The 23281-nt window shown below is 46.7% G+C and overlaps 4 protein-coding genes across 4 annotated transcripts; 3 read left to right on the top strand and 1 right to left on the bottom strand.

The window, feature by feature from the left end:
* Nucleotides 1–973: 973 nt before the first annotated feature.
* LOC100829855 (DTW domain-containing protein 2) lies at nt 974–3838 on the top strand. The gene is made up of 2 exons (XM_003578892.4): nt 974–1898; nt 3470–3838. The coding sequence occupies exon 1, from the start codon at nt 1010–1012 to the stop codon at nt 1802–1804; it is 795 nt and encodes a 264-aa protein (XP_003578940.1). The 5' UTR covers nt 974–1009; the 3' UTR covers nt 1805–1898; nt 3470–3838.
* Nucleotides 3839–3990: 152 nt separating this feature from the next.
* Nucleotides 3991–8451, top strand: LOC100830370 (phosphatidylinositol 4-phosphate 5-kinase 6). The gene is made up of 8 exons (XM_010240435.3): nt 3991–6134; nt 6256–6423; nt 6505–6670; nt 6747–6863; nt 6940–7133; nt 7317–7408; nt 7536–7596; nt 7832–8451. The coding sequence occupies exons 1-8, from the start codon at nt 4828–4830 to the stop codon at nt 8121–8123; spliced, it is 2397 nt and encodes a 798-aa protein (XP_010238737.2). The 5' UTR covers nt 3991–4827; the 3' UTR covers nt 8124–8451.
* Nucleotides 8452–8880: 429 nt separating this feature from the next.
* LOC104585200 lies at nt 8881–10444 on the bottom strand. Its single transcript, XM_010241226.3, has 2 exons — nt 10384–10444; nt 8881–10277 (listed from the first exon to the last, which is right to left on the bottom strand). Exon 2 carries the CDS (start codon nt 10267–10269, stop codon nt 9124–9126), a length of 1146 nt encoding a protein of 381 aa, XP_010239528.1. The 5' UTR covers nt 10270–10277; nt 10384–10444; the 3' UTR covers nt 8881–9123.
* Nucleotides 10445–10985: 541 nt separating this feature from the next.
* On the top strand, nt 10986–12487 carry LOC106866738. The gene is made up of 3 exons (XM_024454836.1): nt 10986–11164; nt 11718–11900; nt 11993–12487. The coding sequence occupies exons 1-3, from the start codon at nt 11138–11140 to the stop codon at nt 12098–12100; spliced, it is 318 nt and encodes a 105-aa protein (XP_024310604.1). The 5' UTR covers nt 10986–11137; the 3' UTR covers nt 12101–12487.
* The last annotated feature ends 10794 nt before the right edge of the window (nt 12488–23281 follow it).

Consider the following 23281-nt stretch of genomic DNA (forward strand, 5'->3'; position numbering starts at 1 on the left):
CTATGTGGATAACAGCATGTACGAAGGTGCTTAAGGTGGTGTAGCAAATCTGCGGAATTAAACCGATTTATACTTAAGCATCAGTGCTTATTTCTCTACTAGAGGTGCCAAACTTGGCAATTGTCCTATACAAATACTCCTAGATTCCAGTGCTTAAGCAAAAACAAGTTTATTTTTTATAAGGATCACTAACCATCATGCATGGTAGACGCTCTAAGGTTTACCTTCAGGGTTAGGGTTAGGGAAAGAAGAATTTCAGGGCTTAGGGAGGAGGCCATGCATCTCATCGACGAGGTCCCGAGCTAACGATGAGGGGATAAACTTGTTTTGTGGTAACTTATGGCTAGTCTAGTTACATTTGGAAAACGGTTTTGCTATGCACAGGTTGCCGCAAATATTGTACCGATGCACTATGACGAACTCATCAGATCCGTACGAACGGTTTTGCGAGTACACAAACCCAAATTTCGCAAGATCGAACACAATGAACCCGTGGATGGAAAAACTCTCTGGCATTGTGACATCACTCACTAAGACGCTGCCACCGAAGAGAAAGAACCAGAGCAGCGTTATTCTCAACGACATCGCAATCTCCACCATAACTTTGTAGATGAGGAGCACATGATTTATAATACTAAAACCTTCTTAAAACATCTAAAATGATCCGTTGGTCCACCCACCTCGCAGCACCGCGGCAGGAACCGGCAAATCCCCTCTAGTACAAATGTACAATCATGCTGTCCCTTTCAACACTAGTCGAGTTTTTTTTCTGCTACTTGTTGATTGTTTTTAGGATCCGAGCCTCTCCGAGGGAGTAGGTGGAGTCTTTTTTTTAAGAAGATGGAAGTTTTTTTTTTTAGAATCAGAAGATGGAAGTAAGAGGTCAAGACTCAAGAGGAGTCATTCGTTCGAAATCGTGAGCCCAGAGTACCAATTTTGCTGGGCTAAAGTGGGCCGCAAGGCCTAGGTGGTACCCCATGACCAGCACTCATCGAGTAAATCAGAGAAGATGGATTTGGACTTCCCAGTCTCCTTCTCCGTCTCCGACGACGAGGACGCCGGCGCCGCGGCGACTCCTCCCGGCCGCGCAATCTGCCACACCGGCTGCGGCCGCCCGTCCCGCGTGTGCCTCTGCCCGCACCTCCCCCCCTCCCCGCTCCACACCTCCACCACCGTCGTCGTCCTCCACCACCCGCACGCCCTCCGCCGCAACCCGCTCTCCACCCTGCCCCTCCTCGCCCGCTGCCTCGCCAACCTCCACCTCCTCCCTGGCCGCCGCCTCCGCCTCTCCTCCACCCCGCTCCTCCCGCCGCCCTCCCCAAACCCCGTCCTCCTCCTCTTCCCCTCCCCCGCCGCCACCGACCTCGCCTCCTGGTGCCGCTCCACGCCCCCCTCCGCACGCGCCAACACCACCCTCCTCCTCATCGACGGCACCTGGAACCAGGCCAGGGAGATGCACGCCGCCAGCCTCCCGTTCCTCTCCTCCTTCGCTGTCCCTGTCTCCCTCCCCGTCGACAGCGGCGTCGATGGGGACAGCATGTTCGAGTCGGAGCTCGTGGTGAGGAAAGAGCCGCATAAGGGGTGCATGAGCACGATGGAGGCTGTCGCGAGGGCGCTGCGGCTGCTCGAGCCGGAGGGAAACGGCGCGGGTGTTGAGGAGACGATGGTGAGCGTGCTCAGGGCGATGGTCGCCTTCCAGGCCGAGCATTTGCAGAACCGTACGGTGAAGCCGAGAGTGAAGATGAGGAAGAAGAAGGATATCAAGTGGGAGGAAGAGATGAAGAGAAATGCAGGATTGGTGTGACTGAACTTCTGTCGATTTGCGTTGCTCATTGACTAACCTGTTGCTGTGTGAAATTTCTCACCTGGGAGGGTATCACCAGTTACCACTTACCAAGGTTTGCTCTCCTTTTTTCAGTACAGACTGGTTCTTTACTTAGCTTGTTTTCGATAAGTGACTAGAAGTAAGAAAAATGAAGTGAGTTTATTACTCACTTCATTTTGCTTGTTTGATAGTAGAATTTTGCCGCAACAGCACACATGTGGGAAGTTTTGTACTCCCTCCGATCCTAAATTCTTGTCGTTGTTTTAGTTCAAATTTGTACTAAAACCACGACAATAATTTAGGATCGGAGGGACAAGAAATTTCTAATAAATAACCTATTGATTTCTCATTCTACTGTCCTGGGAAAAGAAAATCTCATACCACCAAGTAAACTGCACAATATCGATGATACTAGTCTACTGCACGATCATGGTATTAGGGGTTTGCTCTGACCAATTTATGCTAACTAAAGAGCCACTAATTATCAAAATGGCTAAGACTAAGCTTGACAAAAAAGAAAGGTTCCGAGCTTGTACGACAATGTCTAGCTTGTTCATCAATTTAGAAACTGTGCTAACCGCCTCCTTGTTTTTTGCTCACTCAGCGTGACGTCATCTTCACATCAGAAAATATGTATCTGTTGACCTTAGCATCTAAATAAGTAGATTTACTATAATGAATGACCACCCCCTTGCGCGTGTCTTCCCCACGCCCGTTGTGAACTTAGTGTTCTTGTACAGCAAGGTCACCAATCAGTACAATTCATCAACTCCATGAGTGTTTTCGCATTCAGTTTTACGTTGTATCTAAGCTCCATCTACAAGTTACTTCTTCTCCTTAGACTATCGTGGTGTACTTGTGGAAGATCTTATTCTCATGAGGATTATATAGGTTACATCTTTGTCTTCATTCATGCCTTATGGCTTCTCTTGTTTCATGGATTGCATCTCTGCATCTTACAGCATTCAGCTCTAGCTCTCTTGATGCAACCAATGGAAGTTCTGTGGCTTCTGCATAGTTGAAAAAAAATAAGGACGAGTTAGTCATACCCTATGGGGCACTAGAGTCTAGAGGTGATGAAGAGCTAAGGTAATAGAACATACAGTTGGTTGACCTGTGGGGCACTAGAGGTGAATTACTATTCTTTTCCAATGAAAATGAGTAGCTGGTTGTTGTTGTTGTTGCCAAGGGTAGAGTGGAGGTCGAAAGTCAGAGATCAATTGCTTGTTTGGCAGGAACTCAATTTTGTATGGAAATGGTCAGTACATGAGAACTTGGCACAGCTTGTCCAGTCAGGAACCAGATAATCATCATCGTAGACTTCCATTTAGAGTTGTTCAAGGATAGCATGGCGCATGAACTGGTAACACCTTGAAAGTAAAATCACATGGAAACTAGTACATATAGCATAACAAATTCTGTGTTACGTGTCATTTTTGTAGCTTTTTGCTGAAGTCTATTTTTTTGGTAAAAAGGAATACACATCTCAAGCTTTTATCTGCATATTTAGAATTATTCATGTTTTTTTTTCAATGCTGAAAGTGATATAGTTGTAGTAGATATGAACATTTTACAAATATTTTAGTAAGGTTTGATAGTTTGATCAGTATCAGTAATGCATCTTTTATGTGGCTTCTTGGGTAGATCTGCAGCGAGATGATTGCAGAGAAACCGGCAGCTTGTGCAACGAAGCTAGGAAGCACTCTTGAAGTCTGCAAAGGTGAAAGATGGAGGCATTTTTGCTAGGAGTCAAATATTTGATTTGTGTTGTGCAAATGAGCGGCTGAAAGCTGGCAGAAGTAGCGTTATTAGAGCGTGGCTTCCAGCCTTAATCTGCTGTTCGCTTGAGAGTCTCTGGATCTGTAAGCAGTACCCTTCCTTCTGTTGTTAGCCTGTTAGATTGTGCTTGCGCCTGCTCACTGAAACCTGTTATTTTGTCCATTGTTTGACTTGGAATCAGCCATGATGGCTCATCAAGATTCACACATGGAGGGGTCTGATTTTGTAGACGAAGCAGGCATCTTGACTTGAATTCTGGATATGATAGATAGTGCTGCATTTCAGTTCTGTAGCTCCTGGTAGGCTGGTAGCAGCACAATTGGAGTCGCCACAGAGACGACAGCCACTGTTTATGAGCACAGAAATGTGCACAAGCTGGCAAGTTGCCCTTTTGTAAAGGAGCATCTGCTGTTATCTGCTGCTTGACCTGCGTCTTGCACCCGGCCAAACTCAGGTCAACGAGATGGCCTTGGGAGAAACAAACGATGCCTTTTCCATGGGGAAAAGATCAAATCAAAATGACAGAGACACCAGCATCGATGTCCCGTTTGTCCCCTAGACCCGCAAGCAGATTACTGTGCCAAACATTGCTAGCTCTGCCTGCAGCCACCTGCTCGTTTTCTTATCTTTCATCTCCTGGATTAATTAGCATTGGGAAAGACTAGAGAAGAGAGGGCTGTCGACTATAACCGAGCTGAGCTTTGTCACTGTCGAACGAGTAACACGGAAAGAAAACGACAATCACTCGCACGGGAGGAAACATGAACGCTGGGTAACACAGTGATAACAACATCTGACAGCCCGGACCTGGATGGAAAACAGTGTAGTACTCTGTACTCCCCCAATAGAGAAATTCAGGAAAAACGGTAGCCAGTGACGTTCATTCGACAGGAAAACTGAAGAAAAGGAAGGAAAAACCAAAGAACGCGCGAACCTCTTCGACCCGCCCGCTCGTGTGTCTCTCCCGTATTCTATTCTTGAGCAGGAATTTCAAACATGCAGAGAGCAGAGCAGGCAGGCCTCCAAATGGCGCGGCACCCCGGAGCTGAGCTTCCGACAACCCCGCCCCGCCTCCCTCCCCACCCAAAAACTCCGCAGACCTCCATGCGACAAAAACTTGCACACGCATTCGCCTCTCGCTCTCGCCCCACCACCATCGCCATGCGCGCCACCGGGCGAGCTTGTTTCAGCGGATAATCAAGCAAGCTTCGTGTATCCAGGCAATGGCGTCGACGGGGAAGAAGATGAACCAGCTCCCGGCCCCGGCGGGCCGGCTCTGGGAGGCCAGCATCCGCAAGCTCACCACCATCCGCCGCGGCGCCTCCGCCTTCCCCCCATCCGCCGTCGCCGCCGTCGAGGGCCTCGACCCCGCCGCCGACACCACCTCCTACCGCTGCGCCGCCGCCGACGACACGGACAGCGTCATCGAGAGCAACGACGCCGACACGGAAGAAGAAGAAGAAGAAGAAGCCGACGAGGACGAATCCGCCGAGGCCGCCCCGCTCGGCGAGCCCAGCCATGGCGAGCAGCTGCTCCCGAGCGGGGACTTCTACCAGGGCGACCTCCGCGGGGACCTCCCCCACGGGGGCGGCAAGTTCCTCTGGACGGACGGCAGCATGTACGAGGGTTCCTGGCGCCGCGGCCGGGCCTCTGGGCGCGGCAAGTTCTCCTGGACGTCCGGCGCCACCTACGAGGGCGACATGGCCGGCGGCTACATGCACGGCCACGGCACCTACATCGGCGAGTTCGGCGACACCTTCGGCGGCACCTGGGCCAACAACCTCCGCCACGGCCGCGGCACCCAGGCCTACGCCAACGGCGACGTCTACGACGGCCACTGGCGCGACGGGCTGCAGGACGGCCACGGGCGCTACATCTGGCGCCACGGCCACGAGTACATCGGCACGTGGAAGGCCGGCGAGATGCACGGCTGTGGCACCGTTATCTGGGCCGAGGGCGACCGCTACGACGGGTCCTGGGAGGACGCCCGGCCCAAGGGCCAGGGGACATTCCGCTGGGCCGACGGCGGCATGTACATTGGCGACTGGAGTCAGGAGTCCTCCGGCGGCGCCACGCACGCCAAGGGCGTCTACTACCCGCCCTCCGGCGGCCCCGCGGTCCCTGTTCCCCGGGAGCCCCGCGACGCCATTACCAAGCTGCTCGAGGAGCTCGATGTTTGTGAGGGGAAGACGACGTCGCTGCTGCCGTCGCAGAAGATTCTGACTTGGCCTGGGGTGGAGGCCGTGATCAAGCCGCCCGTGTGGCGGCCGCCGGAGGTCACCGCCGCCGCCGCGGCCCCCGCCGAGCAAGGGAGGATGTCGAGCGTGCGGCGGAGGAGCAGCGTGTCGGACATGGACGCGCTCGCCGAAGGGGAGGACGGCGGCGGCGAGGACGCTAGCACGAGGGCGGACAGGGCATGGTCGCGGACTCTGTCCTGCATCCGCGCGCCCAAGGGGAAGAAGCAGGGGGAGACAATTTCCAAGGGCCACCGGAACTACGAGCTCATGCTCAACCTTCAGCTCGGCATCAGGTCTGTTTGCTTTGCTTCTCCCATAGTGTGTGTCACCGCCTGCATTGCCATTTGCAGTTTTACACTCAATTGCCTTCTAAATTTGTTCATCTGAGGCCTTGATTTTTCTCTGGGAGCACAGGCATGCTGTGGGAAGGCAGTCGGCGCCCAATTCGCTGGATCTTAAATCATCGGCGTTTGATCCTAAAGAGAAGGTGTGGACAAGGTTTCCTCCCGAAGGATCAAAGCACACGCCGCCTCACCAGTCGTGTGACTTCCGGTGGAAGGACTACTGCCCATTGGTTTTCAGGTCTGCCTCCGTGCCGCCGTGTCTCATAATTGCTTCTTGAACAAAATGGGGCTGAGTTCCTTCATCTGTGATTCGATCCAGGACATTGCGCAAGCTCTTCGACGTCGACCCTGCGGATTACATGATCTCGATATGCGGGGATGATGCGCTCCTGGAGCTTTCATCGCCCGGTAAAAGTGGGAGTTTCTTTTACCTGACCAACGATGATAAGTACATGATCAAAACGATGAAGAAAGCGGAAGTCAAGGTAGGTCCGCTTCCCACCAGCTAACTTATAGCCAGAAGTTTTAAGTCTGATTTGTTTGTGGTTTTGATTTTGACAGGTACTTCTTCGGATGCTTCCAGCCTACTATAAACACGTTCGCGCTTATGAAAACACTCTAATAACCAAGTTCTTTGGTCTGCACTGTGTTAAGATCACAGGAGCTATTCAGAAAAAGGTTAGAATGCTATGGAAATTTAATCGGTTTGTTAAAATCAATGATGGTGCCTGAGCCTTTCCATTATTCAACACAGGTTCGGTTTGTTATTATGGGGAATCTCTTCTGCTCTCACCATGCAATCCATCGGCGCTTCGACTTGAAAGGATCTTCGCTTGGTCGCATGACAGACAAACCCCTTGATCAAATCGACGAGACCACCACGCTCAAGGATCTTGATCTCAATTTCGTTTTCCGGTTAGGAGGATCCTGGTTCCAGGATTTCTGCAGGTACATCTCCCATCTGCCGAATTACATAGGAATTTTCCTCCTTGTCTGGTCAACATTTTACTCTACTACTTATATGTCTTATAAATCTCTGTGAAAGCGTGTTTTGGTATGTGAGGGTGGTTTCTAAACATGTCAGAAGACTCACAACTGTACTTATTTGAGGGAAATTTATATTTCTACCAGGCAAGTAGACAGAGACTGTGAGTTGCTGGAGCAGGAGAGGATCATGGATTACAGTCTTTTGGTTGGCCTTCATTTCAAAGATCGATGCAAAGATATGTTTCCTCATTAATGCTTATTACAGATATCATTACAGATACTTGCAATTGTAAGAGTATTCCTAGATAGTATTATATTTGGAGCCAGTAGCCTGATTTTTTCTTCTTATTTTCTGGGTAACAGACAGCAGCAATACTGATAGCGGGACGCCTACTACTGCTACTGAAGATTCTGAACAAGATAGGTATTTACATGCATTTATGACCTGCTTTGCTACTAAAGATATGGTTCTGCAACGTAATATAGTCAAATATCATTTCACTGAAGAAGCTTTGGAGTATCACAAGATGATGTACTTTAGAATTTTCCTTTCTTCAGCTTAGGCTGCTTACAACACACCAGTAACTCCTGCGTTGAATTCATGTTGATATTGACAAACATTGACCTCTGAGGGCAACATTAATTTGTGATTTGTGCAGAAAAGCACCAGCAAAACTAGGGATTTGCATGCACTCCAGGGTGGAGAACATAGTGAAAAATCCTGAAAGTGAATCCCTGCTCATCGGCGAACCGACAGGCGAATTCCAAGACGTGATCCTGTTCTTTGGGATCATTGACATCCTGCAAGACTATGATATCAGCAAGAAGCTCGAGCACGCATACAAATCCATGCAGTATGATCCCAACTCCATATCAGCGGTCGACCCGAAGCAGTACTGCAAGCGGTTCCGGGACTTCATTTTCAGGGCTTTTGCAGAGGATGTACAGTAATTACTTCATTGACAAAAAGGGGAACACAAGATTTACCGAAGAGAGCAGACCTTAACAGCTGGATGGTGATTATTCTTTGCCCACCATCCAATATTCTTCTGTAGGTAACATAATTGATACTTTCTGTTGTAGACCGCAGCACGTCAATGTTGCAGCGGTTTCTTCTTCTCGTATGTGTTTATAGATTTTGTACATTTTCCGAATCTTCTCTGTTCCTATGTAATTAGATGTAGGATAACTGTACTCATGCCAATTGGTATGAAAAGGATGTAGAACAGAGATTGCTGTTTATGTAACCATTGCTTACTTGTGTTCCTTTTCTTCCAAATAGCTATATTTTGTGCATATTGTCAATGCTTTAAGTATCCATTTACCTAAATAGAACTTAAAAATATGGCATAATGCCAACTTGAAATGCATTTGGGATCCCATCAAATGCTCAGAAACTGCATTTGGGATCTCATGAAAATTTACAATAAGAAGTAAATTTGGGATCCCAAGACTCCTGGCTGCATCACAGTTTGAGCCTGTTCATCATGCCTTCCACACTGGAAGAGAAGTACCAAAATTGCAAGTTATTGGTAAAAGAGAACACAGTGTGCCCCAGGAGTTCTATTTTGTTGCAAAGTTTGGATTTCTGTTTGGAAATCGCAAACCCTTTCATAGTTTTCATAGCCAGTTAAGCACACCCAATGAACATGTTACAAACATAAACATGCGGTCATACAGGCCAACCAAGAAAAAAAACTAACCAACCATAAATTATACTATTGAACATGACACATTGTATATTGAACACATTGTTACTGAACATGATACATTGTTTTAAGCAAACATGCTAGAATTAAGTGAGAAACCATCTCATACCACATGGACTGAACACACAAGCCCTTAATTATGCAAATCGATCACCTACTAGGAAGGTAATTGATGGCCACATTACAAATGTGGATGCAAGATTATTGTTCATTCGGAGGACCAACTGGATGCTGTTATTCATTCAGAGAACCCAGTGGATGCTTTCCTTGTGTAAGTCAAAACGTGCGCACTTGTGCTTAACCATCTTTAGGCTCTTGTCACCAGCCATAATCATCTCTATGCTGGTGAGCAGAGTAAACTGGTGACTGTATGGCCCTTCCTCAAAGGTCTTGGCGATGAGAAACTTGCCGCCGCCCAGGTTGACAAGGTTGATATTTGCTACGAGCCACTCCTCTCCCTCAGGTGGGCTCACATCTTCCCAAACTTGCTGCACCGTGGGTGGTCGCTCATGGTCCATGGCAGAGAGGTTCACAGCACACAGGTGGTGGGGTGTGGAGTCTAAGAAGCCAAGCCATTGGTTGAAATCAGGGACGTAGTGAGCACTGCCAGTTACGGGCAGCTGCCATTCCCCAACACGACTCCATTTCTCCGTGCGCCTCCATCCTTGACGATGGCTAGAGTCAAGGCGCGCCGTCTCGAAGCTGTAGGTGCCGATGCCGCCGGCTGATATGTAGATGGTGGAATAGCCATTGCCATCAACCTTGGTGGCATAGGAGGTAATGGTGGTGCTTATGTACCCATCTTCGAGGACAAATGGAGGCGATGGAAGAAGCCGCCAACGCCACCAGGTCGACTTGCCGTCGCTGCACAATGCAGCAGCTGCCGTGGGCACGGACTCGAGGACCTCGAAGCACCGATCAATGCCGCTCCCGGGGTGGCTCTCCTGGGGGCAGCTGTCCAAGACGTACATGATGCTTTGGCCCGGGTCACCAGGGTGCACGACGGACAGGCACACGGGGTCCATCCCCTTGGGCTCGTTGAGGCGGCCCAGGATGTTGTGGGAATTCTTGTCGGCGTCGTACAGCCCAGCCTCGCCCTCCGAATCGGCATAAACCATTCTGCCTTCGCTGGTGCCGCGGGGGCTCAAGAGCGCGAACATAGCCATGTTGCCGCCGGCGGTGGCTGCAGTGAAGCTCGCGCATGGGGGCGGCAGCTGCATGGTCTGCATCGCTGGGAAAGTCTCCTTCTTATTGGTGGCTTCATCTGCGGCTTCAAGTGCTGCTCTTGTTGACCCGTAGAAGAAATGTTTGTAAGGATCGATGCGGCGCAAAGAATAAAAGCAATCGGCAGTGTTCTTTATCACCAGATTCAAAAACCGCCGGTTCATCTTCGTTTCTGCACCGCACTCCCCAAAAACAATGGACTATCTCAGCCTCTCTTATGAATTAAAGGTCAGGAAGTAAAAGAAATTGGGCAGATGGAGACTTTGGATGAATAATACCTGAATTTTGTGATCCACAAGCCTTCAACGCTAGGTATCTTTTGGGATTGGGACAAAGATCGTCGGGTGGGATGGAAGTTAGGTTTTACCAACTTGTTCTTCGCTCTTATAAGGAGATTGATTACCACCTACTTGGGCCACGGGCCCATCAACCATTCACAAAAAACGCCCCGGCCCACTTTTCTTTCCGTTTTTTTTTTTTGAGAACCCTTTTTTTTTGTAAAGGTGTTTCCAGTGCTTAGCTCCTTAATCACTTCGGAGGGCACAACCAGCTGTGGTTTCCAGATTTATTTATTTCTGTGATATACCCCCCAGCAAGTATTTGTATCCCTACAACAGTTTGAAATTATTTATTTCTGCATCGTTTTTCTTCTGCATCAATGTTTTTCTTCTGCATCGAAGAAAAGCATCAATGTTTACGATTGTCTTAGAAACATAAATAAACCAGCCTGCATCTCTATGGCCACCACGATAGCCACATGGGTCTGCTAACGCTTCGTGATGGCCCAACAGCACTATATGGATTTTTCCTATCAGGCTGCGAAAGGCCCAAGGTAAAGCCAACCTTGAATTCACCCACAGTCCCACACCCTTCGCAGGCTCGCATCATTCTCTGGAACCTTCTAGCCTTTCCCCTCACCTCCTCTCCTCGGCGCTCCACCCCTCTGCGACACCGTGACGACCGCAGCGAGCCGGCGACGACTCCGTCGAGCGATTCTTCCCAGGAAGCCGTAGAGCATTTCCACCGTCAACCATGTACCACCTCGCTCGTTCCCTCAAGGTCAGTCGTCCCCGCCCTAAACGCTAGCCTCTCCTAGCTGATCGCAATATTCCCGCCGCGGCGTTTCTGATTGGAACCGCGCCTATGTGTAGTATTATCGTGGACTTGAGTGATTCCCGATTTGATGCTTGATTCCTGTGGGTCGAGGCATTCCTGAGGTTGAAACCAGTTGACCTCAACCAGTTTTGTTGAGTGATTGATCTGCCCCTACTTGTTAGATTATAATCTTGTGGGTTCAAATGTGACAATGATTGATACTAAATTCATCATGCATCATGCGCTGGAAATGGGGTGTGACAGTGTAATACATAGTGAAGGCCTTGTCTTAATTGAATGAATACACCATGTATTAAGATTAGGTGGGGCACGCTGGCCCTTATTTTGTGTTTTGGGACGCATCTAATCTAATCTACAGTATGATTTTGTCACTTTATTAGTTTTTATGTTTGTAAGACAATCGTAAACATTGATGCTTTTCTTCGACAAAGCATGTCTACTTAAATTGCTGGAGCATTACTGTTTCATTTATCAAGAGCTATTTTCTATTTGACAGTCTCTCCGCTGTGGTGGATACACAAAATCGTGCCACATTGTTAGCAACGGGATTCATACTCTTGTAAGTAATGCCAAAGTGAAATTGCTGGCTTCCGGCATCCCCAAGGACTCAAGCTCCGCTGTTTTCAGAACTTGTAGAGGTTTCTTCACCAGTCGTGAGCGAGCTCCTGTCATCCGCCAAGTGATGTTAATCAATTACATCTTTTGTCTTTTGCCAAATTTCGATAATTTCACAGTAGGTTTTGTTTGACAAGGTTGTTTTTGCCATTGCAGGCGCAATGGCGATTACGAGATAGAGCAATCGAGACTGGTCTGTCTGAAAGAAGAATTGGAGCGCCAACGCATCCTTCAACCCACGAAGCTATCACTACTCAGGGCTGAAGATCTTTTGAGGAAAAGCTCATTTGGGAGGGGAAGTCTACTTGAGTTGGGTACTCTGGCACACTGTCTTCTCCGACAGTGGCCTGGAATTGCTCGTTCGAACATGATGAGAGGAATTAATGTCAGTTCGTTATTGAGGCTGGACAATATGTTGTGGTCGCAAAAACACCACACGGTTATTCTCAAGGAGACCAATCTCAGTGACCAAGAAGACATCATATCACCGTATCACACAATTCATGATCAGTTTGAGAAAGGAGTAAAGATCTCCATGGGTTGCGAGCCATCTGATCTTCGTTATCCAGCTTGTCTACAAGAATATCTCGGCTTACTCTCTGCAGATGAATGGGTGGACAAGAGACTAATCACTAACCATTCTGTGATTAAGTCTCCTTCCGAACGGCTTCACCGTAATCTCAGAGTTAACCATCTTCTCCGCAGGCAATTTGTGTATCATGGGCGTCGTAGGACTGAAGGAACTGCAGCAAGGGCAGTATTGGAGAAACTGGGTGTCAGGGGGATGACCCCGGGTAGGGTCACGTCGACACAACTCTAGCCGGGTTAACAGAGACAGTTCTAGCCGAGATAACGGAGGCTAGGCCAGCTTAGATAAACATGCCGGCATCTCTGGGTGTGACTAACGCTAAGTCGGCTAAACCGGCATACCCAATGTATGCCGGCACGACTGTTATATTTCATAAAGCTTGCAGGATCAAGGTGACTACGGGAACCCTGGCAGGAGCCGGGATCTCTCAACAGTCTTATCCTGACCAAGCGGTGCGGAGTAAAGCGAAGCCGTTGTCACCCAGGAAAAGCGGTCAGCGCCTGCACCACAGTGTCAGGTGACCACGCGCTGGAAGCATCGAAAGGAGATTTCCTGACGAGGCCGGCAGAGGATAGCGGTACCTGCTGCCGGTAGACTGTAAAAGTAAAGTTTTCTTGTCTCCCATAGTATTGCCTGGAGGGAGCAACTCCACATGCTCGGCGGGGCCCGTAGTTGGTGACACTGGACTCGGTCCACATGGCAGTGTACCGTGTGGCGCCTATAAATAGACCCTTGCCCCCCTGCGGTAAGACAGGACCAAGGATTCTAGGGTTTCATTCCCCTTCTTCTTAATACAGCTCAAGGAACACCTTTGTAATCTCGGCTATCCTGCCAAATACAACAAAGCAGGAGTAGGAGTCTTACCTCTGCAAGAGGGCTCCGAACCTGGGTAGATCTGGGTGTTCTCGCGTGTTTTGTGCGTGTTCTTCTTCACGTCCTCCCTCCTCCGGATCCACCATCGTCCATCGGCCCCAACTCAAGCCATCCTATGGCATCTGCCGTGACACCACCACGACACTGGGAGAAATATTCCCCCCTGAGCTGTTCACAGCCGAAGGGCTCAATCCGATGATGGATTACTGGGCCCGTACAGTCCTGTAAGCTGGCCTCGCTCTCCAAGTGGAGAGGATTTTCCAGAAGAGGAAAGAAATCATTATCAGGGTCAGTTACTTGTGGCTTTGTGCCGCGATCCCTTCGAGCCTCCGTATGGACCCTCGGTTGATAGAGTGCCCGGTGTGCCAAAGTTCTACACACTTATGGAGGTAGAAAATCTCGTGAATGCTATCGCCCCCTTTATATGGGTTAACTTTGGAAAAGTACTTCATGACTCATAAAATTTGGTAGCACCTGAAGTTTGGTTGGAGGCAAAAGCCTTCATACATGTACTGGACTGATTGGCCCCCCTCAAAGGTATAAGATAGACACTGCATCGTGATCTTTTTTTTTTGGACCGAAAACAGTAGGAGAGGGCATCGTGAGCTTATGAACCATCACTTTATAAAATGGTGGAGCGGAAGAATTGTTACCTAATTTATTTATCTTCTATGCAGCCTCCTCAAGCAGACAACAACAATGAGAAGGAAAGTGCACCAAAAGGTGTGCTGACTGTTTATAGCAATTTCATTGGTTTAGTGCATTTGTTATGTATGTTTTTTGTCTGAAGATGAACATATCTTTGTTGATTGTGCACAAGCTCCCCTTTCTGTTCTGCTGTTCTCTCAGCTGATCCTGAGTTCTAAAGAATAGGCCGAAGTTCTAAAGAAAAAACTAATAAAACTAATAATAGGCCGAAGTTCTAAAGAAAAAAAAAACTGGTACTAGACCGCGAAATGGCAAGGTAAAGCCATCCTAGAAATCCCCCACCATTTACATCGCAGTATTCTCTGGAGCTTCCTAAATCCTAACACACGGTCTTGTCTCGCGGAGTCCTCTCGTCGGCGCTCCGCCTCTTCGCGATGACAGCGGCGACTACTCCGTCGACCATGTTTTCCATTGCCGCCGGCCGTCGTTCCCTCCAGGTCAGTCGCCGTAGCCCTAAACCCTACACTAGGTTCGCATCGCTCGATCTTTTTTTTATCAAAAGGGATTTCCTCCCCAGTTTCATTAATGAAACCATAGTTTAGTTCTACAATAGATAAAAGATGTGTCACAGCTGCAGGCGAACTGGCCATACAGAAAACAACCAGACGTAGCTGGGAGCAAGGTTTTGGGAAGCTAACAAACAATCCAAAAAAGAAACTCAAGACATATCACAGCAGGCAAGACACCGAGGAGAAAGCTACAACAGAGAACTGAGGGGGGGAGGGGGGAAGAGGTTCCACGAAGATGATCAAGATGCAGCGATTCTTCGGCCGGTAGGCACCCATCCCCTGGATCGACTGAAGACTTCGCAAGTGACCATCCTCATCAGCTCAGCTCCTCGCTGTAGCGCCCTTCGTACTCTTGTTTTTTGCAGGTCACACCAATAGTCAAGCCAATGGCAGACATGAAAAACAACCCCAGCAGGGTCAGAGGGAACAACATGATCAAAGCATGCCCTATTCCTAGTTTTCCACAGAGTCCAGAAAGTAGCAGCAACAAAGATTTTTGCTGCTGTCAGATCCAAACCATGAAACTGGTTTAGCCAGGCCCCTAACTGACTCATTGAGTCATGGGCGTCGCCAGTATCAAAAGCCACTTGCAACACAACCCAAACAAATTTTGCCAAGGGACAACGAAAAAAAAGGTGATCAATCGTTTCGTCCCCAGCGCAAAACATACAATAGTGTCCTCCAATCCATCTCCGTTTGAGTAGGTTATCCTTTGTTAAGATCCTACCCCACGGAACCAACCAGCCAATTTTTTTATTTTGGCTGGTAATTTCATTTGCCAAAGTTGTTTATAGACTTTCAAAGGTCGCCTGGTGTGTAAGGAGTTATACATAGATTTAACTATGTATCCTTTTCCACCAGGTAGCCAAATTAGAGAGTCATTAACCTCTGTCAAAACAGTCTGCTGGATAATAGCATGTAATTCATTCCAGGAGATAGCAAGTTCACCCCACAAACATCTTCTGAAAACTAAGCATTTTCCTTCAGAAACAACCACTTTGTCAACAGTGACATTTTTAGTGAAAGTAAGAGTGTAGAGGCGAGGGAATTGTTCAGCAAGAGTGTTGTGCCCGTGCCAAACGTCTTCCCAAAATCTGGTTTGTTTGCCAGATCCCAGTTTCCTGCTACACCTCTTGAAAAACAGGTTTTTCACATTCATGAGTCCAGCCCAAAAATGCGATACCCCCTTGGTAGGTTGTGATTGTGATAAGGTTTGTTTCTGAAGATACTTTTTGTCGCACCAGTGGCACCCGGGGTACCACCGTTGCCCAACGCGTAGGTCGCCTCACTTGCTCCCCGCAAGGACAGCACCCCGGGCAGCGCGGTGCGAGCTACCCGGGAAGCCACCAGCCCGGCAAGACTAGCCGGGCTACAGGGGTTGCCCCGGATGGCAGCGTGAAGGTTCCCGTCAGGGTGCCCCCCGGGAAGGTTGCTTGCCGGGGAGGGTGTTCCCTGGCGCAGGCGCTTACAACAGGGCCGGCGCCCAATGCAAGCGGAGTATTGGCGCCACGTGGCCGTCCGGCAGACTCCTCTTGTGCAGGGCTAGTCAGGGCGTGGAGTATGGCACAAGCAAGCATTAAATGCTCCGACAGAAGGGTGGTTCCCCGTCTAGTCAGCCCACAATGAGTGGCTCGCAGTGAATCTAAGACACGTACCGCCATAGCTACAACACTTTGCACCATGCATGCATGCCAGCGTAGCAAGGGCAAGCTGTCTAGGGTCTTTGCTCGACACTTGTCCCCCAGGAACCGAGGCACCTGTGGTATCTCCTTGAGTAAAACAGGAGGACCATCGCCATCGGTCGGGGGGGGGGGGGGGGGGGGAGGGGTTCGGTTCTTTCTAGGTTACACTCCAGTAGAGTTTGAGTGGGAGTCTTTAGCCCAGAAGTAGCAAGTAGCAACTTAGCAGAAAGGGGAAGAGAACACCCGGGGGCTCTCCCGGCAACTTGTAAACACGTGTTCATTGGCTAATATAAACTCAGAAGTAGGACGTAGGGTTTTACACCTCCGGGTGGCCCGAACCTAGGTAAACAAGCTTGTGCATTGTACACTCGTCATTGGCCTCGCCGGCGATCGCCGGAGCGATCCCCAACGCCCACTGCCGAACCAAAAAGGGGGTGCCTCACATCCCTAGTGTCTAAGCCCTGGGCTACAACACTTTTTCTTCAGAATTTCCTGCCACAAGCCCCCACCCATCTCAAGTTTCCATAGCCATTTACATAGCAGGCTAATATTCATTGTATCAAGGTCTAGGACACCCATCCCACCTAAATCTTTAGGCGTGCAAACTGATGGCCAGTTCACTAAGTGATATTTCCTCACACCTTAATCTTCTTGCCAAAGCAATCTAGATCGAAAGTAATTAAGTCTTTTCCCCACTCCTTTTGGTAACCTATAGAAGGAAAGCATGTAGAAAGGTATAGATGAGAGGCAGGCATTTAGGAGAGTGGTTCTGCCACCTACTGACAAAACTTTCCCTTGCCAACAACTCAATTTCTTCTCAACTTTGTCCTCTAAAAATTTCCATTGTTTGTTTTGCAACCTAACCTGATCAATGGGGATCCCCAAGTATTTCATGGGTAAAGTCCTAACTTGACAGGTAAGAATTTCTCCATACATATCAGCTTGGTCAAGTGCCTGGCCCAAACAGAAAACCTCACTTTTGAGGAAATTAATTTTGAGACCAGACATTTGTTCAAACAGACAAATGATAAACTTCAAATTTCTGGCATTGACATCCCCTTCATCCAGCATAAAGATGGTGTCATCTGCATATTGGAGAATGGCAATGCCATTCTCCTGCAGATGAGGGACCACTCCTCTAATAAGACCCAGATTTTGAGCATTCTTAATCATTACAGTAAGTGCATCAACCACAATGTTGAACAGCAAAGGTGACAGTGGGTCACCCTGTCTCACTCCTCTATTGGTTCTAAAGTAAGAGCCCAAAGAATCATTCATTTTGATGTTGACTCTCCCACTAGTAATGATGCTAAAAAGCCAATCATTCCGGTTATCAGAAAAACCTTTCTTGAGCAAAATATTGTACAAGAAAGACCAATTGACATTGTCATGTGCCTTTTTAAAGTCTACTTTGAAAAGGATGCCATACAATTTCTTTTTGTGCATCTCATGAAGAATTTCATGCATAACAAGTACCCCCTCCATGATGTTTCTGCCTTTCATAAAAGCAGTTTGGGTTGTGTCAATAATATCGTCAGCTACCTCAACCAACCTATTGCTAGCCCCTTTAGTTATGATTTTAAGACTATTATTCATCAGACAGATTGGTCTAAATCTTTGAATTCTATCAGCATCTTCCCCTTTAGGAATCAAAGTGATGGTTCCAGAATTCAGCTTGCCAATGTTCAGAGTTCCAGCTGAAAAAGCATCAAAAAAGTCTCTTGAGAGACATTTTGATAGTTTCCCAAAAAAATTGATAAAATTCCCCAGGAAAGCCATCAGGGCCAGGTGATTTGTTGTGCCTCAAAGAAAATACTATCTCTTTGATTTCGTCAAGACAAAAGTCCCTGGTGATGTTGGCATTCTCTTCTGAAGAAACCATTCTAGGGAAAGAAAAGTTAGCAGAGATGGTATTTCTGTCAGAGGGGCCAAAGAGTTTTTTTTGTAGAAACAAGTGGCACGTTCCAACAGATCTTTGTCACCACTAATAATCTCCCCCTCATGAGTTATTTGTATGATTTTATTTTTTCTTCTCCTCCCACTAGCTCTATTCATGAAAAACTTGGTGTTGTTATCACCAAGTTTTAAATCTTGACTTTTAGCTCTTTGATACCATTTGATCTCATCTTCTTTGGAGTATAGATTGTACTGTTTCTTCAGTTCAACCTGTAACTCCCTGTTTTCAAGATTTAGGCCATCTTGCTCTGCCAGCTTATGTAAAAAATCTAAGCTAGCAGCAAGTTCAGCTTTGATTTTCCTACTTTCAGCATTAATATTTCTACTCCATCCCTTCAGCTTCTTCCTTAATTCAGAAGTTCTCCAATTCCATTCTTCTTCAGCATTCCTCTTCCCAGCAGGCCAGGACCAGATCTCTTGGACAATGTCAGAAAGTTCTGGTCTAAGTAGCCACCAAAGTTCAAACTTAAAACTAGCAGATCTAGGACAGTCTCCTCCCATGTCAATCACAAGAGGAGTGTGATCAGATTTTTCCCTAGGAAGTGCAGATAACTGCACTAAAGGAAAGAGATCTAACTAGTCAGAAGAAACTAAAACTCTATCAAGTTTGGCATAAATTGGGTTATCATGGTCATTACACAAAGTAAACTTCCTATTGACCAAAGGAAGCTCTGTGAGATTGTTACTTTCAATTATAGCATTGAAAATAAAGCTCCATCTGGGGCATTCTCCTCCACAGTTTTTTTTTCATTTGAGCGCCTAATCAGGTTGAAATCCCCACCATAGCATGTGGGGTTCCTACTAGCAGAACAGAAGTGAGCAAATTGTCTGAGAAAAGCTTCTTACCTAGGTTCCTACTAGCATCGCTCGATCTGGCTTGATCGTACTGTTCCCGCCGCGGCCTTCCCGACTGGAAGCGCTAAACCCTACCTAGGTTCGCATCCCCTGCCTAATCCGATCTGGGCTGATCGCACTGTTCCCTGACTGGAATCGCTAAACCCTAACGTAGGTTCGCATTCCTGACTTTTCCGCTCGACCTGGGCTGATCGCATTGTTCCAGCGGGGCGTTTCCACTGCCTTTTTCCGTTCGATCTGGGCTGACCGCACTGTTCCCACCATGGAGTTTCCGACTGAAACCGCTGTAGTATGGTGTAGTAGCTGATTTGTTGCTTGATTCCTGGGGTTGAGGCATTCCCGAGGTTGCAGCTAGTGGTCTGAGTGATTGATTCTACCTGTCAATAAGATTAGAATCTTGCGTGTTGAAATGAGACAATGAATGGTACTATGGTCATCATGCACCATGGTTTTACATTAATCTGACAGGAAATCAGTTGTGCCACTGCCATTTGCAAAATGGCACTTGTCGTAGATGGCTAAGTGGACCCTGTTTTAGCATTACATAGTTTATGTTTTCGAAAACTTTAATAGTACGAATTTGATGTCATATAAACCACCAATTAACAATCTAGTGCATGGTCAAAACCTTGTTGAAATGAATACACCATGCATTAAGATCATGTGTGCTGGGGGTACATTGACCCTATTTCATTTCACGGATGCATCTAGTATAATCTATGATTTTGTCACTTCATTAGTTCTTTAGGTATGTAAGACAATCCCAAGTATTGATACTTTTTTTACAAAGCACATCTACTTAAATTAGTGTAGTATCACTGTTTCATTCATCAAGAGCTATTTTCTGTTTGACAGGCTCTCATTTGTGGTGGCGCACAGTCAGGTCATCTTGTCGGAAATGGGTACCATACTGTTCTAAGCAATTCGAAATGAGATTGATATCACCTTTCATTCCAAAGAAGTCCTCTGTTTTCAGAACCAATAGGGGTCGAGATTTTAGCACTTTTGGACAAAGACCTCCAGTCATTCGTCAAGTGATGTTAGTAAAATCACATTTTCTTTTTGTCTTGCCAAATGTGTTAATATTTTCACAATAGGTTTGTTTGACAAGTTTGTTTTTGTATTGTAGATGCAATGCAGACTATGAACTTGATAACGAGAAACTGAAGCATTTTGAAGACTGCCTAACTCGTGGAAGCATCCTTCAGTTCACTAGCGTAACAGGGCTCATCAGAATTGTTGATCTATTGAATGATAGTCCATTTTCAAGGAGAAGTCTAATTGAGCTGGGACCTTTGGGATTTTCTCTACTAAGACACGGTGCTGACATTGCAGCCGTCAACTTAATGAGGGGAGTCAATGTAAGCTCCTTATTCAGGATTGACAACATGCTTTGGTCACCTGAACACAATGCAGTAATGTTCAAGGAGACTGATATAAATGACCAGGAACGTCCCACATCTCCATTTCTTGCGCTACATGCTATGTTTGGCCGTGCAGTGAAGTTATCCACAGGTATTGACCCAAGTGGCGTCGTGTTTCCGGCATGTTTGGATGACTATCTTCGTTTGATCTCTCAAGAGGAATGGGTTGACAAGAAACGGATAACCAATCACTCTGTAACAAGAACTCCTTCAAAAAGGATACGGCGCAATTGCAGAGCCAATCATGTGCTCTGTAGGGAGTTTATCTATGATGGTGGTAACCTTAGAAGAGCTTCCGGACTAGCTGTCTTGGAGAAGTTAGGAGAACTCTTCCCAATGGAGTTGTGCAAGCCGAAAGGTCTGCACCCCATGATTGACTACTGGGCACGTAAGGCCCAAGTCATGCGAGGAGGATTGGCATCTGCTAGCCCAGTCAGTTGGCCTTGCTCTGAAACTGGAGGACCGCTCAAAGAACATGAAACAAAACGTGCTCTCGGCTGGATTCTTGTGGCTCTTTGCCATGATCCATTTGAGCACCCTTTTGGTCCATCCTATGACCATCAATCAGTTGTGAACTATGCTTACACCCTTCTGGAAGTAGAGAAGCTAATCGATGCCATTTTCCCCTTATATGTCCTTACATTGGAAGAGTTTTTCATTTATTTGGATATTTGTGAGGAGCTGGAGGTTGGTAAGAAGGAAAGACCACCATACACGTACTGGACTGATCCAGACCCCAACCCCATAGGTAGACACTACATCCTGAGCTTGTATACTAATTGTGCAGTGATTTCATTGGTTAGTGCATTTGTTATGTGTGTTTTTATATGAAGATGAACGCATATTTGTTGAATGTTTGATGATATTGGTCATTTTTTATGAGGCCTAAAATATCATGTGCAAAATAAAGTACTCCCTCCGTCCCATATTAAGTGGCTCAAATTTGTCCAAATAAGGATGTATCTATACCTAAAAAGCATGTAGATACATGTAATATTTCTACACTTAATATGGGACGGAGGGAATACATTAATTTGACTTTCTTGCATTATTGATTTAAACACAAGAGCAAGTATTCATTATGTACATGCACACATCGTTGTCAAACTTTGTCTGCACTAGCTCCCCCTTTCTGTTCTCCGTAAGTTTCTCCCTCTGTTCTGCTGTTCTCTCAGCTGACCCTGAGTAGGCATCGCAATTAATTGTGTTATGGTGCTGTACATTTGTCAGTTTTGGTCGTTTTGTTTGTGTGGTAGGTCTCGATCAAGTGCATGTTCCTGTGTCGATGTGTGTACAAAGCAAGGCTTTGGTTGCAGTGATGACTAGGACTTGGAAATAAATCATAGTGTAAGAATGGATGCTGGTCTCATTGATTTTCATGGATTTACTAAATTCTGATTGATTATGTGGGAAGAATGCTAGATGCTTGTGTGTAATGAATGATCCATCGAATGTGAACAAGACCTTGTTGATGAAATCCCATGATGATTCTTAAGTTTTCTAGTACATGATCCATGCATGCTAGTTTGTCCGTTTGTTGATGGGGTACTCTATTTTTCATTCTGATACTGGCTTAATCTGTGGAACTATCTAATTTATGGAAAAATCTCACAGACAAAAGACAAAAACTGAATTCTCTTCTTAGTGGACATTGGTCAATGAGGTAGTGTTCGAGCTGTCTTCTCTGTTGATGGTCTGATTGGCTGAAGTGATGAGATACATCCATGCTTGGTTCTTGTAGTGGTTCTTGACTGGCTTTCTGTTGGGATGGTGATTATGTTAGTTGCAGTGGCTTCAAGGAGGTAGTGTTCGAGCTGTCTTGTCTGTTGACGTTTTGCTGGCTGAAGTGATGAGATAGTCTCGTGCTTGGTTCTGGTAGTGGCTAGCTCTTGACTGGTGTTTTGTTGGGATGGTGACGACAGATAGGGTGCTTGGTTAGGCTGTTTGTAGTGGATCTTGATTGGTGTTTAGACATTTCTTTCTCAGCTTGTTTGGCCGCTAGCTAGTTTAGATTATGTTCCTCTCTTGTCTGTATGTCACGTGTCATATAACAGAATCTTGGAACCTCGTAAAAGCTTCATATGGATGGTTCCCCTATGGTTTGCCATTAATTTTTGGCAAGCATTCAACTTCCAGTGGCAGTCTAACCTTTTGGCTTTTCTGATTGTTTAATGTGGTGGTACAATGTAAGTGGCAATCTGGCATTGCTGCATACCTGATTGTTTAGACATATATCTATCTAAAAGATATATGCATGGTCGTCATTAGCTTTGTCACTATAATTATTACTCTTGTCATTGTGTGTTTTAAGTTAGTCTCAGATAAACAAAGGGAAACATGCATATTTTCTCCTATGCAATCAAAATTCTCTTGTAGTGCAGATTACTTCTCTCGTTTGTAATTAGAGTTCTCTTGTACTGTAGTGTCAGGACCCAGTTAAACTTAACTGATGTAGAGATTTTACGGGCGGCGACCTTAACACCCACTCTTGAGCACCTTTGCACACTACACTACTTGGGATATCAAACTTGTGGAAACTTAACACTTTATTCACTATTTCAATGTTACTACAACACTCTCTTTAGTGGCTACCCTACACACAACCCTACCATGGTAGCTCACTTCTCTACTTGGTGTGGTGATACACTACTTGTGGTGATTGTGGTACACCTATGAGGTGGGGGCATCCCTATTTATACTTGTACAAGACCATGTGGTACATCACACTACAATTTTCTTGAATACTCTTCATGTATCCTAGTTCTAGAGAATTCTCACTTATTCTTGAAACTTATCTTAACTATGTCCTTCCATGGTAAATTGCAACAGTTTTCAAGTAATCTCTCAAG

The sequence above is a fragment of the Brachypodium distachyon genome, chromosome 4 (assembly GCF_000005505.3).
Source record: "Brachypodium distachyon strain Bd21 chromosome 4, Brachypodium_distachyon_v3.0, whole genome shotgun sequence".
NCBI classification, from domain to species: domain Eukaryota; kingdom Viridiplantae; phylum Streptophyta; class Magnoliopsida; order Poales; family Poaceae; genus Brachypodium; species Brachypodium distachyon.

What these genes read in the sequence shown, in the direction of transcription:
- LOC100829855 (XM_003578892.4), top strand. Translation starts at nt 1,010, where the DNA reads ATGGATTTGGACTTCCCAGTCTCCTTCTCCGTCTCCGACGACGAGGAC.
- LOC106866738 (XM_024454836.1), top strand. Translation starts at nt 11,138, where the DNA reads ATGTACCACCTCGCTCGTTCCCTCAAG. An exon ending in ACCTCGCTCGTTCCCTCAAG is followed by an intron (nt 11,165 to 11,717) that starts GTCAGTCGTCCC and finishes TCTATTTGACAG; the next exon opens with TCTCTCCGCTGTGGTGGATA. An exon ending in GAGCTCCTGTCATCCGCCAA is followed by an intron (nt 11,901 to 11,992) that starts GTGATGTTAATC and finishes TTGCCATTGCAG; the next exon opens with GCGCAATGGCGATTACGAGA.
- LOC100830370 (XM_010240435.3), top strand. Translation starts at nt 4,828, where the DNA reads ATGGCGTCGACGGGGAAGAAGATGAACCAGCTCCCGGCCCCGGCGGGC. An exon ending in TGAAGAAAGCGGAAGTCAAG is followed by an intron (nt 6,671 to 6,746) that starts GTAGGTCCGCTT and finishes TGATTTTGACAG; the next exon opens with GTACTTCTTCGGATGCTTCC. An exon ending in CAGGAGCTATTCAGAAAAAG is followed by an intron (nt 6,864 to 6,939) that starts GTTAGAATGCTA and finishes TATTCAACACAG; the next exon opens with GTTCGGTTTGTTATTATGGG.
- LOC104585200 (XM_010241226.3), bottom strand. Translation starts at nt 10,269, where the DNA reads ATGAACCGGCGGTTTTTGAATCTGGTGATAAAGAACACTGCCGATTGC.